Below are 16,790 nucleotides of genomic sequence, written 5' to 3'. Positions count from 1 at the left end.
TTTTGTTCATGAACTCTTTGCCTACCCTATGTCTTCAAGAGTTCCTCCTACTTTCTCTTCCAGGTGATTTAATGTTTCTGTTTTAATGTTTAGATCTTTAGTCTACTTTGACTTTAGCTTATTGCATGGTTCTAGACCTGGGTCAAGCTTTAGTTTTTGGTGTATAGAGAGCCAGAATTTCCAACACCATTTGTTAAAGAGGCTATCTTTCTTCAAGTAAGCATGTTTGGCCACTTTGTCGAAGATCAAGTGACTCGCTGTGTTTGTAGAGTCCTCTGCATCTTCTAATCTATTCCATTGATCCTCAGGCCTATTTTCTTAAAAGTACCATCTGATTTTATCACAGTAGTTTTGTACTATAATTTCAACTTAAAAATTGTAATGCCTCCTGCTTTGTCTTTTTTTGCCCAAGATTACCTTTGCTATTCAAGGTCTTTTCTTATTCCAAATAAATTTTAAGAACAATTTCTCTAGGTCTGTGAGGTATGTCGGTGGTAGTTTGATAGACTGCATTAAATTGCTACAGCAATTTTGGGAGTATGGCTGCCTTCACAATGTTGGTTCTTCCTTTCCAGGAGCAGGGCATATCTTTCCATTTTCTGAAACCCTCTATGATCTCTTTTTTCAGAGTACTGTAATTTTCTTTGAAAAGATCTTTGACTTCTTTAGTTAGAATAATTCCAAGATATTTCATTTTCCTTGGTGCTATTGTAAAAGGTATTGTTTCTCCAATTTCCCTTTCAGTGTATTTGTTATCTGTGTAGAGTAATGCTATTGACTTTTGGGTATTGACTTTGTATCCTGCTATGCTACTGAATTTGTATCAATTCTAGTAGCTTATTGGTGGAGTTTTTTGGGTCTTCCAAGTAAAATATGTCATCTGCAAATAATGATAATTTAACTTCTTTACCTATTCTTATTCCTTTTATTTTTCTGTCTTGTCTAATGGCTCTAGCTAATGTTTCCAGAACTATATTGAATAGGAGGGGTGAGAGAGGATATCCTTGTCTTGTACCAGATCTGAGACTAAAAGATTTCAGTTTTTCCCCATTTAGAATTATGTTAGCCATTGGGTTGTCATAGATGGCTTTTATCACATTGAAGTAGAGGTGATCTATTCCAATGTTCTGTAGGACTTTGAACATGAATGAGTGTTGGACTTTATCAGAAGCCTTTTCTGCATCAATTGAGATGATCATGTGGTTTTTAGGTTTCGCTCTATTGATATAGTGTATTACATTTGTAGATTTGCATATATTGAACCATCCTTGCATCCCTTGGATGAATCCTACCTGGTCATGGCATATAATGTTTTTGATGATTTGCTGTATTCTATTTGCTAGGATTTTATTGAGGATTTTTGTATCTTTGTTCTTGAGGGAGATTGGCCATAGTTCTCTTTTTTTAGTTGCGTCTTTCCCTGATTTTGGTTTTAGTATAATACTTGCCTCCAGGAATGATTTTAGGAGGACTGCTTCCTTTTCAATTCCTTTAAAATTTTTGAGGAGTATAGAGATTATATCTTCTGTAAATTTCTTGTGGAATTCAGCTGTGAATCAGTCAGGGCCTAGACTTTTCATTCTCGGCAGACTTTTTATTACATTTTATATTTCATTGGCTGTTAATGAGTTATTGAGAGTTATTATATATTGTTGACTCAGTTTTGGTAATTTTTACCTTTCTAGGAATCTGTCCATTTTTTCTGTGTTTTCTATTGTTTGAGTAAATGTTCTCAAAGTAGCTATTGACAGTCTTCTGAGTTTCCACTGGGTCTGTGGAAGTTACACCCTTTTCATTCCTTATTGCTTGGATTTGAATTTTTTCTTTTTTCTTTTTGATGAGGTTAGCTAGGAGCTTATCAATTTTATTTAATCTGTCCAATAACCAGTTTTTTGTTTTGTTAATTCTTTCAGCTGTTTTGTTCGTCTCAATTGAATTAATTTCTGCTCTAATCTTTATGATTTCTTCCCGTCTTTCAGCTCTGGGTTTGGTTTACTCTTCCTTTTCTAGTTGTTGGAGGTGCAGCATTAGGGTGCTTTTTTGTTTCCATTATGTTTTCCTAATGTGTGAGTTCACAGCTATGAATTTCCCTCTGAAAACTGCTTTCATCGTATCCCATAAGTTCTGATAAGTTGTGCTTGAATTTTCATTGAATTGTAGATATTGTTGAATTTCTTCTTTAATTTCATTTGTGATCCATTGGTTGCACAGTAGGGTGTTGTTTAATTTCCATGTATTTAGGGGGTTTTGCTGTTTCTTGTCTCATTTATTTCCAGTTTCATTGCACTGTGGTCAGATAATGTGCATGGGATAATTTCTGTTTTCTTGCATATACTTAAGCATGACCTATGGACCAGCATGTGGTCTATTTTAGAAAACAACCCATGTGCAGCTGAAAAAATGATGTATATTCAGCTGTGGTTGGGTAGAACACTCTGTATATGTCCACTTAAGTGCATTTGTTCCAAGCTCTGGTTCAGTTCTGCTACTTCTTTGCTAATTTTTTTGTCTGTTTGACCTGTCTTTTTGGAACAAGTGGGTGTTAAGGTCTCCCATTAAAAATGAGGTATTGGATATTGGATTTTTCATATCCATTAAGATTTGTCTTATATAGTTGGGTGCTCCCGTGCTTGGTGCATATACATTTATGATTGTTACTTCTCCCTCTTGAATTTTCCCCCTAACCAGTATATAATAGCCTTCGTTATTTCCTTTGATCATTTTTGGTTTGAAGTTGAGACTGAGAATAGGATTGCTACCCCTGCTTTTTTCTGAGGGGCTGGGGCATGTAGTATTGTGTTCCATCCTTTGACTTTCAGCCTGTGAATTTCTTTTTGAGTTAAGTGTGTTTCCCGTATACAGCATATTGTTGGATTGTTCTTCCTAATCCACTGTGCCAGTCTATTTCTGTTAATTGGTGAAATGAGTCCATTTACATTGATAGCTATAATTGAGGTGTGTTAACTTACTATCGATCTGTTATTTACTTGCTGTTGCTTATTGCTTTTTCTCCTGTGTTTAATTTTTTGCCCTATTTATCGGCTCCCTTCTGTTCTCATTGGTGGAGTTCTCATCATTTTGGTCCCTCTCTAGAACATCATTTAGTAGTCTGTGTAGGGTTGGCTTTGTCATCATGAAATTCTTTAGTTGTTCTTTGTCATGGAAGTATTTCACTTCTCCCTCAAACTTGAAAGAGAATTTTGCAGGGTATAGTAGTCTTGGCTGGAATTTGTTTTCAAAGAGGACTTGAAGTACCCTACTCCATGCTCTTGCCTTCATGGCTTGTGAAGAGAAATCTGCCTTTATTCTGATGTGTTTTCCTTTAAATGTGATCTGTTTCTTTTCTCTAGTGGCTTTCAGTATATTGTTCTTGTGCTGGATTTCTGGGATCTTGACTATTATATGTCTCAGTGTGTTTTTAATTGGGTTGATGTTATTTAGAGTTCTATATGCTTCGCTTAGCTTAATGTCAGATTGCTTCCTCATATTTGGGAAGTTTTCTGCGATTACTTCTGCCCTTATTCTTTTTATGTCATTTGTATTGACTCCTTAATTCTCATTGATGCCTATTAGTCTCAAATTGTTCATCTTTGCATCATCTTGCCGGTGATATATTATTTTTTCCTGCATCCTAGTTGCATATAAGAGATCCTTTCTTACCTTTTCACTAGCTGTGACAGCATCTTCAAGATCTGAAATTCTATCTTCACTTTCATTCATATGGTTTTGCAAGCCTGTGATTGAAATTTTAAGTTCCTCTATATCTCTTTGACTCTGCTTCATGCAATCTATTTCTTTCCTGTATTGCTCATTTAAGGAATCTGTCACTTTTCTAATCTCTCTCTCTTTTTTTAATCAGTGTCTTCTTGAGAAGAAGATATTCTTTTACTTCAAAGATTATTTCTGATCTGATTTCCTCTGTGTTTCTGCATTTGATTCTTTACTTCAGACACTATTAGTTTAGAATTTTTCTTTTAATTTCAGAGATTAATTCTGATCTGAGTTCCTCTATACCTTTCTGCTGTTATGTCTTAAGGTCATACACTATTAATTCATACATTTCAGCTGAGCTAGTGTCCTCTGCACTTGTTCCGGGTGGGCTCGAGGCCTGAGATTGCATTTTGCTCCTTTTTGTCATTTCATATAGCACTGATCTCTGATCTTTGGTGTAGAGCTTTGGTGCAATTATAACTTACTGAAATTTGGGTGCAGATCTATTAAGTTTGAGTTTGTCCTGTTGTGCCTGGTTTGGGTCTAGCTGTTGTGCTCAGCTCCTTCCTGATGCAGCCCTTGGAAGTGAACCTGTTGTGCCCCTGGTGCAGGGGGTGCAGGGGAGCACAGAAGCCCTTGCACTCACTCCCAGGTCCTGGGTTTGAGCTGGGTCTGAGGGGTCCTGAGGGCGTGGCTGAAGCTATAACTCACTTGGTGGGCTAATGAGATGGGCTGTGGAGGAGTGGAAGGGTACAGAGGGCATGACAGAGGGTCCCACTCACACAGCGTGCCTGGGCTTTGGTCCGGAGAGTTTCCATGGGCACACAGCAGCCTGATCCTACATATTTTAAGGCCAGTTTGAAATACTAAATGAGACCCTGCTTCAAAACAAATTCAATGCTGAATGAAGTAGGAGTGAATAATGAATAAAAGAAAATTGCAGCTGACGGGAAACACCAGGTAGAGGTCTGTACGCATGTCAATGATAAGGAGTAAAATGGTGTTCTGTGCAGGGAGAGCAAAGTAGACTCGATGCAGTGTGGGAAAGCAGGAGAGATTGGTGTATGGCAAGATCAACTCCTGAACTAGCAGTTTTCCTCTGAAAATGTTACTAATGTGAATTAAAGGAAGAGCACTATGCTGGCTCAGCTTGAAAGTGGCTCAAAACTTTAGTCTTGGACGAAGGGAAAAAATTTACATAAAGTTACATGCAGAATTTTTTGTTATTGCTAAGTTCACCTAAACATCTTCTAGCCATAATTGGAAATTGTGTCTCTTTGTTAGTAGCTTGAAAATTAGTTAGGCAATGTACCTAGTTTTAAGGAGGAGGATGTTATATGGAAACACAAAGCACAGCATATGTTTTGTGGTAGTAAAGATTTTCCCATGAACTTCACACTGAGGAACTTCTGCACCCTTTACAGTTTTAGATATCAGTATGTTAAATTTCGCTATTATGTCTCACTACCCTGAGCTTAAAAGCTGTTGCCCTCTTTCCTCAGCCTTGCATAGTGATAGGATTATAGGTGAACATAACAGTATACCATGATCATAATCATTGTGCTTGGTTAATTAAACATCATCTTTTTTTTAAAATATATTTTAGGGAAGGGTTTACAGGGTTTTCAAGGTCTCGCTACTACATCAGACTTGGAGTGATCTGCCTGTTTACAGCCTCCCAAGAGCTGGGATTACAGGCACACGCCACCACTCCCAGTCTCAATTGCCATCTCAGCATGCCCCAGAGGTGGGGCTGGTACAGCAGGCCCAGGGATTGAGCCCCCAGGTCCTGCACCTGCTGCTTGCAGGTGCCTTAATCCACTGAGCTGTTTGGCCAGCCCATCATCAAGTATTTTTATGTCAAATATGTAACTTTTTCCCACTGTGAATGTCATTCACAAAAACACCCATGAACTTTCTTCCCCTAGATAAGAGTGTGCATTTGAGGTTAATTTTGTGTATAGTAGAAATTTCAATGGAGGCGAGAACCTAAGACTGTCATAATTTTTCAAGCAATAGAAATAACTATCCTATTAATCATAATGCTCTTTGAGGAATTTTATTTATTTGTAGTAATGGTGATTCAGCGTACTACCTTTTGATAACTTCAGGATAATCAAAACAGTATGACAGCTTTGGACATGAATCTTCACTTGAAGCAGTGTACTAGAGGTACACTCTGACTTGTCAATTCTTTGAGCTCTTGGTGGTACATTGACTTTGGGCCCATGATTTCTTGTTGGAGAATTGCTTAGTGCTCTGCAAAAAATGCACATTTGAATTCAAAAGGACAATTGGAAAAAGACAAAGATCAAACTTGGAGTGACTGTGGGTGTGTGCCTCTGCTCAGTATTGAGACTGAGCACATGAAATGTCGTCCTGTGAAGATGGTGGCTAAGTAAGAGGTGAAGAAGCCCCAGATTTAAATTACCTGGCTACTGTTATTTCCCTGTCTCTTCACCTCTGGTTGAGCTGCTCTGGGCTGCTTGTGCACTGTGCTTCAGGAGCGTGGTCTTGTAGGCCCCCTCTGAGACAGTGGTCAGGTGCCCTTGCTATGACCCAGCAGAAGGACCAGTGCTCATATTCTGCTGTTACTTTAGCAATGAGTGACAATCTAACATCAGAATTACTGTCTAAGGGAGCTAGATCATCGGTTCAGCACCTGCCTAGTAAGCACAACGTCCAGAGTTCAATTCCCAGTACCAAAAGGGAAGTAAAAATAAAGAATTGCTGTGTGGAAGAATACATAAACATGGATTTCAGCAAACACAAAGCTTTTTGATTTTCTTTTTTGAGACAGCGTCTCATTATGTAGTTCAGGCTGGCCTTGAACTAACTCACTTTGTAGGCTGCACTAGTCTTAAACTATAGAATCCTCCTACCTCAGCCTCCTGAGTGCTGGTATTACAGATGTGCACTATAGCACCAATCTTTCAGTTCAACTTTTTATGAGAGAAGTTGAAAGATCCCAGGCTGTGAGTCTCCAATTTCCTTCAGGAATCATGTGTGTGCTCATTTAGGAGGCAATGACCTTTGAGGATGTGGCTGTGAGCTTCACCATGGAGGAGTGGGCTTTGCTGGATCCATCCCAAAAGCAGCTCTACAGAGATGTGATGAGAGAAACGCTTGGGAATGTGGCTGCTGTAGGTAAGGCTGACTCCACTTTCTCACTGATATACTCAGAGAACATTATTGCTCATCAGTGCACTTTCATTAAATAGAATGTGAAGAATATCTTGGGCCTGGTTACATTAGATCATGAATCTAACTGGAATTTGTGTGTGTGTGTGTGTGTGTGTGTGTGTGTGTACTCAAGGTCTTACATTTGCCAGGCAGACACTGCTGCTGAGCTATATTCCTGGCCCCCAAAATCTATTCATGTTTATGCAAAATGTAGTATCTTCTTATATTTCTGTGTCTACAATTTAGGTAGAGCCCTGGATAACCATGAAGGTGAAGAAGAGCACACAAATGACTGGAGAAATCAAAGGTAATTTGTACTCAAAAAGAAAAGGAACTTCCTCAAAAGTGGATGCATAAACACAAATGTCACAACCAGGAAAATGTGACCATGTATAAATTTATTTAGTTTCACAATATTGTCCAATGATATATATTGTTTCAGTTTGTATAATCTGAAAACTTAATACATAAATATTCCAGTATCTGAGACATACTGCTATGATGCAACGAGTGACACTATCTGACATATAGGTACAAAGTTTTCTTTTGTGATTACCTCCATAAAAATGTGTGAGATTTTGTTTGGGTATATATGAAAAGAATTTTGAGCTTTGAGAAACACTTCTTCAGGATATTTGTATCTGTATCTATATCTGAGACATCTCCCTGTATCTATATTTATATGGAACTATTATATCTATATAAAAATTCAGTATCTAAAGGGCTAGGGAGATGGCTCAATGGAATAAGTGCTTCCCTGGCAAGTGCAAGGGCCGGAGTTCAATCACCAGTTCTGCCAAAAAAGAAAATCAGTATCTAGAAAAGTAGAAACCTTGAAGCAGTATTGAAAGTAGAAATGAATGCTACTGTTGTAATCCTTCAGAGAACTGAGCCAATTCATGTTTTAAAATTCTCCAACATTTTTGGTAAAGCATAGCCAATGTTATATGAGTGTAATGACTTCTCACAAAGTAAAAATAGAGTTTCCATTTGATCCAATACCTCTCCTGAGTACAGTCCCAAAAATTAAAATTATCATATTATGATATAATATATACATACACAAAGCAGAACTGTTTATCACAGCTAAGCCACAGAATCAGTCTATATATTGGTCACTGGATGACTGGACAAAGAAAAATTTTGATAGGCATGACATAGTGGTACATTCCCAGCATGCTTTTAAGCTGATTCAGCAGGATGGAAAGCATAATAGCACCAGCCAAATAGCAAGCAGGTGCAGGGCCCAGGGGTTCAATCCCCAGGTTTGCCATGCTGGCCCTGCCCTCTGGGTGCACTGAGACAGCAATTGAGACACTGTGTGGTGGTGCACGCCTGTAATCCCAGCTCTTGGGAGGCTGTAAACAGGTGGATCACTACAAGTCCAATCTTGTAGTGAGACCTTGAACACCCTATAGACCCTTCCCTAAAATACAAAAAAAAAAAAAAAATTCAAATTGATAGCATTCTTGGGAATGGCTGTTTCAAAGGTATCCTTTTGTGCATTCAGCTGTCAGAACTCCTTAAGAGGAATTAAACCAGAACTCATGATAAATCATTAATATGAGATACATTGTATTATGTCTGGTGTTTGTTTGTTTGTTTGTTTATTTGCTTGCTTTTGGTGTTTTGTTTTGTTTTTTAATAGAAATGAAGATTTGGAGATATGCTATCCACTAAATATGTCCACCATAGCTCACACTGGACTAAAGACATATGAGATTTGGGGATTAGAAGACAAACTGTATCAGTGTAATGAACACATAAGAACCTGCAGTGATTTCCACACCTCTCAGATGGATGCAAATACAAAGGCTGGAGAGAAATCCTATGAATGTGACCACTTCGAAAAATTCTACTGGGTTCTTAGTGAAAATACTCACCTTTTAGAGAGAATCTTTGTATATAAGGAAAACTTGAAATTCTCCAGCATACCCAATGATTTTCAGTATATATATAAACAATGTGGGAAGCCTTTTAATAGCCAAAGTCATTGTAAAACACATGAAACAATTCATACTGGGGAGAAACCCTATGTATGTAATCAATGTGGAAAAACTTTTAGTACACGAAGTTGTTACAGAAGACATGAAAGAAGACACACTGAGGAAAAACCCTATATATGTAAGCAATGTGGGAAGGCTTTTAGTTCACAAAGTCATTGTAAAACTCATGAAAGAATTCATACTGGGGAGAGGCCCTTTGTATGTAAGCAATGTGGGAAGGCTTTTAATTCACAAAGTAATCGTAAAACACATGAAAGAATTCATACTGGGGAGAAACCCTATGTATGTAAACAGTGTGGGAAAGCTTTTAGTGCACCAAGTACTTATAAAAGACATGAAAGAGCTCACACTGGGGAAAAACACTATGTATGTGAACATTGTGGAAAATCTTTCGGCTCACATGGAGATTGTAAACGACATGAAAATATTCACACTGGGGAGATATCTTATATATGTCAACAGTGTGGAAAATCTTTTACTTCACATAGAAATTGTAAAAGACATGAAAAAACTCACACTGGAGAGAAACCCTATGTATGTAAGCAATGTGGGAAAGCTTTTAATAAACAGAGTCATTGTAAAACACATGAAAAAATTCATACTGGGGAGAAACCCTATGTATGTAAGCAATGTGGGAAGGCTTTTAGCTCACAAAGTTATTGTAAAGCTCATGAAAGAATTCATACCGGAGAGAAGCCCTATGTATGTAAGCAGTGTGGGAAGGCTTTTAATTCACGAAGTCATTGGAAAACACATGAAAGAATTCATACTGGGGAGAAACCTTATATATGTAAGCAATGTGGGAAAGCTTTTCGTGCACAAAGTTGTTATAAAAGACACGAGAGAACTCACACTGAGGATACCCCCTGTGCATGTAAGCAATGTGGGAAAGCTTTTAATGAACAAAGTCATTGTAAAACACATGAAAGTATTCATACTGGGAAGATACCCTATGTATGTAAGCAATGTGGGAAAGCTTTTAATACACGAAGTTGTTTTAAAAGACATGAAAGAATTCATACTGGGGAGAAACCCTATGTATGTAAGCAATGTGGAAAGGCTTTTGGTTCACAGAGTCATTGTAAAACTCATGAAAGAATTCACACCGGGGAGAAGCCTTTTGTATGTAAGCAATGTGGGAAGGCTTTTATTTCACAAAGTCATTGTAAAGCTCATGAAAGAATTCATACTGGGGAGAAGCCCTTTGTATGTAAGCAGTGTGGGAAGGCTTTTAATTCAAAAGGTAATTGTAGAACACATGAAAGAATTCACACTGGGGAGAAACCCTATATATGTAAGCTATGTGGGAAAGCTTTTAGTGCACAAAGTTGTTATAAAAGACATGAAAGAACTCATACTGGGAGAAATACTGTATGTGAACAGTGTGGAAAATCAGCTCATATAGAGATTGTAAAAGATGTAAATGAACTCACACTGGGGAGCGAACCCGTGTATGTAAGCAATGTCGGAAAGCTTTTAATAAAGTCATTGTAAAATACATCAAACAGTTCACACTGTGGATAAACCATTCATATAATAAGTGTGGCAAAGCTTCTCTTGCACAAAGTTATTATAAAAGACATGATAAAAAAAAATAAAAAAAAAGACATGAAAGAACTCATACTGGGGAAAAACCTTATGTATATAAGCAATGTGGGTAAGCTTTCCTCACAAATGGTGTTATAAACATGAAAGAATCTACACCACAGCAAATCTATGTATGCAATGTGGAAAACTTCAGTACAAAAGCTTATTGTAAACTATGTTTAAAAACACTGAGAAAAAACTATATAAGCAATATGGGAAAAAATTTACATTATTGTGAATTACATCAAACATCAAAAAATACTGGGGAAAATCCCAGTGTATATGAACAATATGGAAAAGCTTTTACCATTAGAAAGTACTTTCTGGGGCCAGGGAGATGGCTCAGTGGAGTAAGCGCTTCCTGGGCAAGCACAAGGGCCTGAGTTCAATCCCCTGTTCTGCAAAAAAATAAATAAATAAATAAATAAAAAAAAGTACTTTTCAGACATAACATGGGAAAATATGCAATGTGGAAAACCTTTTAGCACACCTGGCAATTGTAAAAAACATGAAAAAGATCACACTTCACATTAATTCTGTATAGGAAAGCAATGTGGAAATGTGTTCAGTATTTGTGGTGTATGTAAACAACATTAAGTGACAAACTGTACAGAAACCATATGCGTGTGAAATATATGGGAAAGCATTTATTTTGTCAAATAAGTGAAAAGTTTGATAATCCTGTAAAGGTATCTCAAGTAGTAGAAGCCAACAGGACTAATGAACACAAAATGCTTCATGTCAGTATTTCTCCATAAAATACAATCCCAGATAGAAATATCCTAAAGTATATACATTATGTGTTTCTCGGTAAATCATTTAAATATCTAAATTATGTTTCTGCAGTATTTAATAGAAAAAATATTGAATTGCTATAATTAGGTATTTTTATGTGTCTGAGCTTAATACATGGAGTCCTGATTAAGCATGATGAATTGAAATGTATTTTTTATTTTAAATTAGAGTATTTCTGTAATTTTTGTTTGGTCTTTAACATTAGGTATAGGCCATAAAAATTGATTTTGCCACTATATTTGTTTTAAATTTTTAAATTTTAGGTATGTGCACTCTATTCTGTGTAACAACAGATATACTTGAATTTGATGCCATATTTTATATTAAGATACATATTTTGAGACTTTTAAACATGTTTTAATATATTTTTATTTTTTAAAGAATACAAAATAGTAATAAGAACATTAGAAATGATACAAAATTTCACTAAACAAAGTAATAGTAATTTAAAAAATGGTTGCTAATTTGCAAGATGTTATCTTCAAATTAGCTGCTTAGGTTACCAGATATAAACATACAAAATTGGTTTGAAAAGCAAGAGTTATGAAGAATTTAAAAAATTCAAATCTTAACTGCTCATTTGAAAAGACTAGCAGAAATTGGCCCTATAGTTATCCAAATTATCCTGCATATATTTTTCCGTTTTATTTGTCCTTTTCTCAGTTTTTCCTTCAGATTGTACAAATTCTTTCTCTTTCATGGTATCCATTGTGCCTTCCCAATTTTATTTCCTCTTTCAAGTTCTCATACTAGCAAGATAATATGTTTGCACCTGTGGGTCTGATTTATTTCACTTACCAATTGAGTCTAGTTGCAACCATTTATCTACAAAAGACTTGAATTAATTTATCTTTTTTTTAATAGCTGAGTGATACTCCATTGTATAAAAAATACCATATCATTTTTATTCATTCCTCAGCTGATGGCTATTTGTGTTGTTTCAAATATTTAGGTATAGGGGCCGGGGAGATAGATAGCTCAGTAGAACCAGCACTTGCCTGGTAAGTGCAGTGGCCTGAGTTCAATCCCTGATTCCACACACACACACAAAAATTAGCTATGAAAGATTTTGCTGCTATAAACATGGATGCACATATATTATTTTGGTATGATGATTTTAGTTCTTTTGAGATATAGGATGGAATAGCTAGCTTCAGTGGGGCCTCGATTCCTAGCTTTTTGAGGAATCTGCATACTTATTTCCATAATGGTTGTACAAGCTTGCACTCCCACCAACAGTGAAAAAGAGTTTCTTTTCCCTAACAACCTCTCCAGCATTTGTTATTGGTTGACTTCTTGATGATAGCCATTCTTTCTGGCTTTGGATGTTATCTCAGCATTGTTTTTATGTATTTGGTATAGGGTCTCACTACACAGCTCGAACTCCTAGTGATCCTGATTTCAGCCTCCCAAGCACTGGATTTACAGGTACGTGCCACCATGCCCAGACTGGCCCTGGCCCAGCACACCCAGGGGCAGTGCCGGCGCTGCATGAAGTACTGGGGATGGAACCCCCGTCCCTGTGTTTGCCTAAGTAGGCACTTAATCCACTGATCTATCAAATTTGAATCTCTCGAGTGGTCAATGATGTTGAACACTTTTATATATTTTTGTGCCATTTATATCTCATTTTTGAAGTGTATATTCATCTCAGATGCCCATTTTTGGAGTAGTCTCCGAATTTTGGAGGCCTGAGTTTTCATATTCTTTATATGTTCTAGATAGTCCTTTGTCTGAAAAACAGTATGATATAATTTTATCTCACTTTATGGGTTTTTGTGGGGGGGGGAGTTTTTTCCCTCTGTTGGTTATTTTGATGTAAGAAACTTTTCAAAAAGATGAGATCCAATTATTCTTTCAAGCATTTCCTGTGTAGTTTGATTTTTGTTCATGAACTCTCTATCCGTATGTCCTTAGGATTTCTACCTACTTTCTCCTCCAGAATATTTGGTGATTCTGTTTTAATATTTAAATTTTTATCCATTTTGACTGTAGTTTTGTGCATAATGATAGACATGGGTTTATTGTAAGCCTTCATGATGTGTAAAGCTAATTTTCCCAGCACCACTTATTAAAGAGGCTATCTTTCTTCCAGTGAACATGTTTGGCCCCTTTGTCAAAGACAAGGTGGCTGAGTGTGTTTGTAGTTGTGTCGGCAACTTCTAATCTGTTCCATTAATCTGATCAGGCCTGCTTTTTTTGTTTGTTTTGCCAGTACCATGTTGATTTTATCACAGTAGCTTTGTAGTACAATTTCAAATCAGATTGTGAGGCCTCCTGTCTTTCCTTTGATGCCCCGTATTACTTTTGCTATTCTAGGTCTTTTCTTGTTCCAGATGAATTTTAGGAAATTATTCTCTAGCTCTGTGGGTATATTAATGATATTTTAATTGGGATTGCATTATTGAATCTGTATAACAATTTTGGGAGTGTGGCCATTTTCACAATTTTGTTTCTTCCTGTCTAGAACCAAATAATCTTCCATTTTCTGAAATCTTCTTTGATCTTTTTTCAGAGCACTATAATTTCATTTTATAAAGCTTGATTTTTTTTCGGTGTTATTTTGAAAGGCATGGTTTCCATAATTTTTCTCTCAGTGGGCTTGTTGTTTCTGTATAGAAATGCTGTTGGTTTTGGGGTGTTGAGTTTGTGTTCTGCTATGCCACTGAATTTGATTATTAAATTTACAAGTCTCTTCATTGAGTTTTTGGGGTGTTCTGTGTCATGTCATCTCTGAATGGAAATAGTTTCTTACTTTCCTATCCTTATTCCTTTTCTTTTCTCTCATCTAATTGCTCAGGCTAATGTTTCTGGAGCTATGCTGAAAAAGAGTGGTAATTGTAGACATCCTTATCTTGTTCCTGATTTGGGGGTAAAAGCTTTTTTGATCATTATGATGTTGGCTATTGGTTTGTCATAAATGTCTTTTATCAGATTGAGATTTACTATCTTTTGATTTTCTGTAGGTCTTCTATCATAAGTGATGGAATTTATCAAAAGTTTTCTTTCATCTATTGAGATGATCATGTGATTTCTTCCTTTGGCTCTGTCAATGTGGTGTATCACATTTATTGCTTTGTGTATTTTGAAACATCTCTATTCCTGGGGTGAATCCCACTTTGTCATGATGTATAATCTTGATGATTTGCTTCATTTTCTTTACTAGTATTTTGAGTATTTTTGCATCTTTGTTCATTAAGGAGATTAGTGTGTAGTTTTTTTTTTGGTTGGGTCTTTCTCTCATGTCAGTATTAGAGTAATACTTGCTTCCAGGTATGAGAGCAAAATTGCTTCCCTTTCAATTTCATCAAAGAGTTTGTGGAATATTAACATTAAATATCTAAATTTCATACACAATTCAGCTGTAAATCTATCAGGACTTCAGCCTTCCTTTGGTGAAAAGTTATTAGTTAAATTTTTAATTTCATTGTGTGATACAGAACTATCCTGAGCTTTATATGTTCTTGCTTCAGATTTGGCAATTTATATTTTTCTAGAAATCTGTCCATTTTTTTCTGTTTTCCATTCTATGTGAGTAAAGATTTTCGGTGATTATGTGAATTTCTATAGGATCTGTAGTGATTTTGATATAGGGGAATGAAACTCCCAACCTGAAAGATAACCTGTGTTGAACTCATGTTCTCTAAAAGTGAAGAATGAATTTTAGGGACAACAGAGGTTAAGAGCAGAATGCATTTGTTGGGGGAGAGGAAGCTTCTGTCTGAGAGAAGGACAGAAGGGGCCAGCCAGATAGCTCAGTGGACTAAAGCGCCGGCTTAGGCAAGTGCAGGGACCAGGGTTCGATCCCTGGCACCACATGCCATGCCATGCCAGCCCCGCCCTGCGGTGCATTGGGAGGGTGGGTGACTGAGACTGGGTGTGGTAGTGCACGCATATAATCCCAGCTCTTGGAAGGCTGAATGCAGGAGGATCACTTCAAGTCCTATCTGTATAGCACGACCCTGGAGATCCTATACTAAATACATATATTTTTTTTAATGCGAGAACTGAGTGGGTTTCCCATGAATCTTGTCATTTCTAGGAATTTTTATAGAGCAAAACTGAGGTAAGGCAGGTCTAAGGTGAAAAACATGCGAACTTGTACGTGAAGTGGGACACAACTAATAGTGAACCTGTAAGGTTCCAAGAACAGTTGCTCAGGTAAAACCAATTAAATCTAGAACCAAAAGGGAATGTCATGTAGCAAACAGGCATGAATACAGAACAGTTGCAAGGTCTCTTGTCTTCCATGCTGTCTTCTTGGAGGGCCTAGTCTTGTCTGACTGCCTATAATATTTCTATCTAATTCGGCCACCTACAACAATTTCACCCTTTTCATTTCTTATTGCAGGAAAGTGAGTTGCTGCTTTCCTCTTTTTGATAAGGTTGGCTAAGAGCTTATCAATTTGATTTGTATGTTCAAAGAACCAACATTTAGATTTATTGATTCTTTGAATTGTTTTGTTACTCTCAACTGCTTTAATTTCTGCTCTGGTCTTTATAATTTCCTCTCTTCTTTCAGGTTTCAGGTTGACTTGCTCTTTTTCTAGAAGCTTGATGTGCAGCATAACATTATTTATTTGTGCTTGTTCTGTTCTCCTAATTCACCACTATGAAATTTCCTCTGAGGACTGCTTTCATTGCATCCCACCAATTCCTGTAAATTGTATTTGCATTTTCATTTGATTGTTTAACTTTTTTATTTCTTCTGTGACACATTGATTGTTCAAGGGAGTACTGTGTAATTTTCATATTTTTTTGAGTTTTTGCAGTAATTTTTAGTCACTTCCAGTTTCATTGCATTTTAGTCAGACAGCATGCATGCAATAAATTCACACTCTTTGCATTTACTTAAGCATGTTTTATGGATCAAGATATAATCTATTTTTGAGAACATCCCATATGCAGCTGAGAATAATGTGTATTCTGATGTTTGGTGCAATACTCTGTAAAGGTCTAAGTGCATTTGTTCACAAGTTTGTTTTAGTTCTGTTATTTGTTTGCTCTGTTTTCCAGTTCACCTTATTCTTTGTGACAATGGGATGTTAAGGTCCCCCATTATAATTGTGCTTTTACTTCATTGATCTCTCAAACCTATGAATATTTGTCTTACATAGTTGGGCAGTCCTATGTTTGGTGTATTATACTTGTGATTGTTATCTTTTTTTTTTTACTCAGTACCGGTGATTGAACTCAGAACCTTTGCTTACCAGGCAAGTGCTTATTCTACTGAGCTATCTCCCCAGCCCCTTATCGCTTTAATTTTTCACCAAACTAGAGTGTGGTGACCTTCTTGTTCTCTTTTGATTATTCTTGTTTTGGAGTTCACATTGTAAACAGGATAAATACCCCGCCTTTGTTTCTCGGTTCTTGCTGTATGAACTATTGTTTTCTGACCTTTGACTTTCAGTCTATGAATTTCCTCTTGAGTTAAATTTGTTTCTTGTATATAGCATATTGTTGGATTTTGTTTCTTGGTCTACTTTTCCAGTTTTTTTTTTTTTTTTT

The 16,790-nt window shown here is 36.6% G+C and overlaps 1 protein-coding gene across 2 annotated transcripts in view; it reads left to right on the top strand.

Annotated features, from left to right (window-relative positions):
- The window catches only part of LOC101573449 (zinc finger protein 791-like), a 48,757-nt gene extending 38,282 nt beyond the window's left edge, over window positions 1-10,475 (top strand). Inside the window, exons 2-4 of one of the 2 annotated variants that reach the window (XM_023707697.1) lie at window positions 6,732-6,858; window positions 7,141-7,201; window positions 8,543-10,475. In XM_023707697.1, coding sequence (XP_023563465.1) covers window positions 6,732-6,858; window positions 7,141-7,201; window positions 8,543-10,394 — 2,040 coding nt within the window. In that variant the 3' untranslated portion in view covers window positions 10,395-10,475. The remainder of the gene's footprint in view (window positions 1-6,731; window positions 6,859-7,140; window positions 7,202-8,542) is intronic. The other variant, XM_023707698.1, reaches the window with a different exon arrangement.
- The last annotated feature ends 6,315 nt before the right edge of the window (window positions 10,476-16,790 follow it).

Source organism: Octodon degus, unplaced genomic scaffold (genome assembly GCF_000260255.1).
Source record: "Octodon degus isolate 3935 unplaced genomic scaffold, OctDeg1.0 scaffold00306, whole genome shotgun sequence".
Classification (NCBI taxonomy): domain Eukaryota; kingdom Metazoa; phylum Chordata; class Mammalia; order Rodentia; family Octodontidae; genus Octodon; species Octodon degus.
The sequence above is the reverse complement of the archived record's forward strand: the minus strand, read 5'-3'. Positions and strand labels throughout refer to the sequence as shown.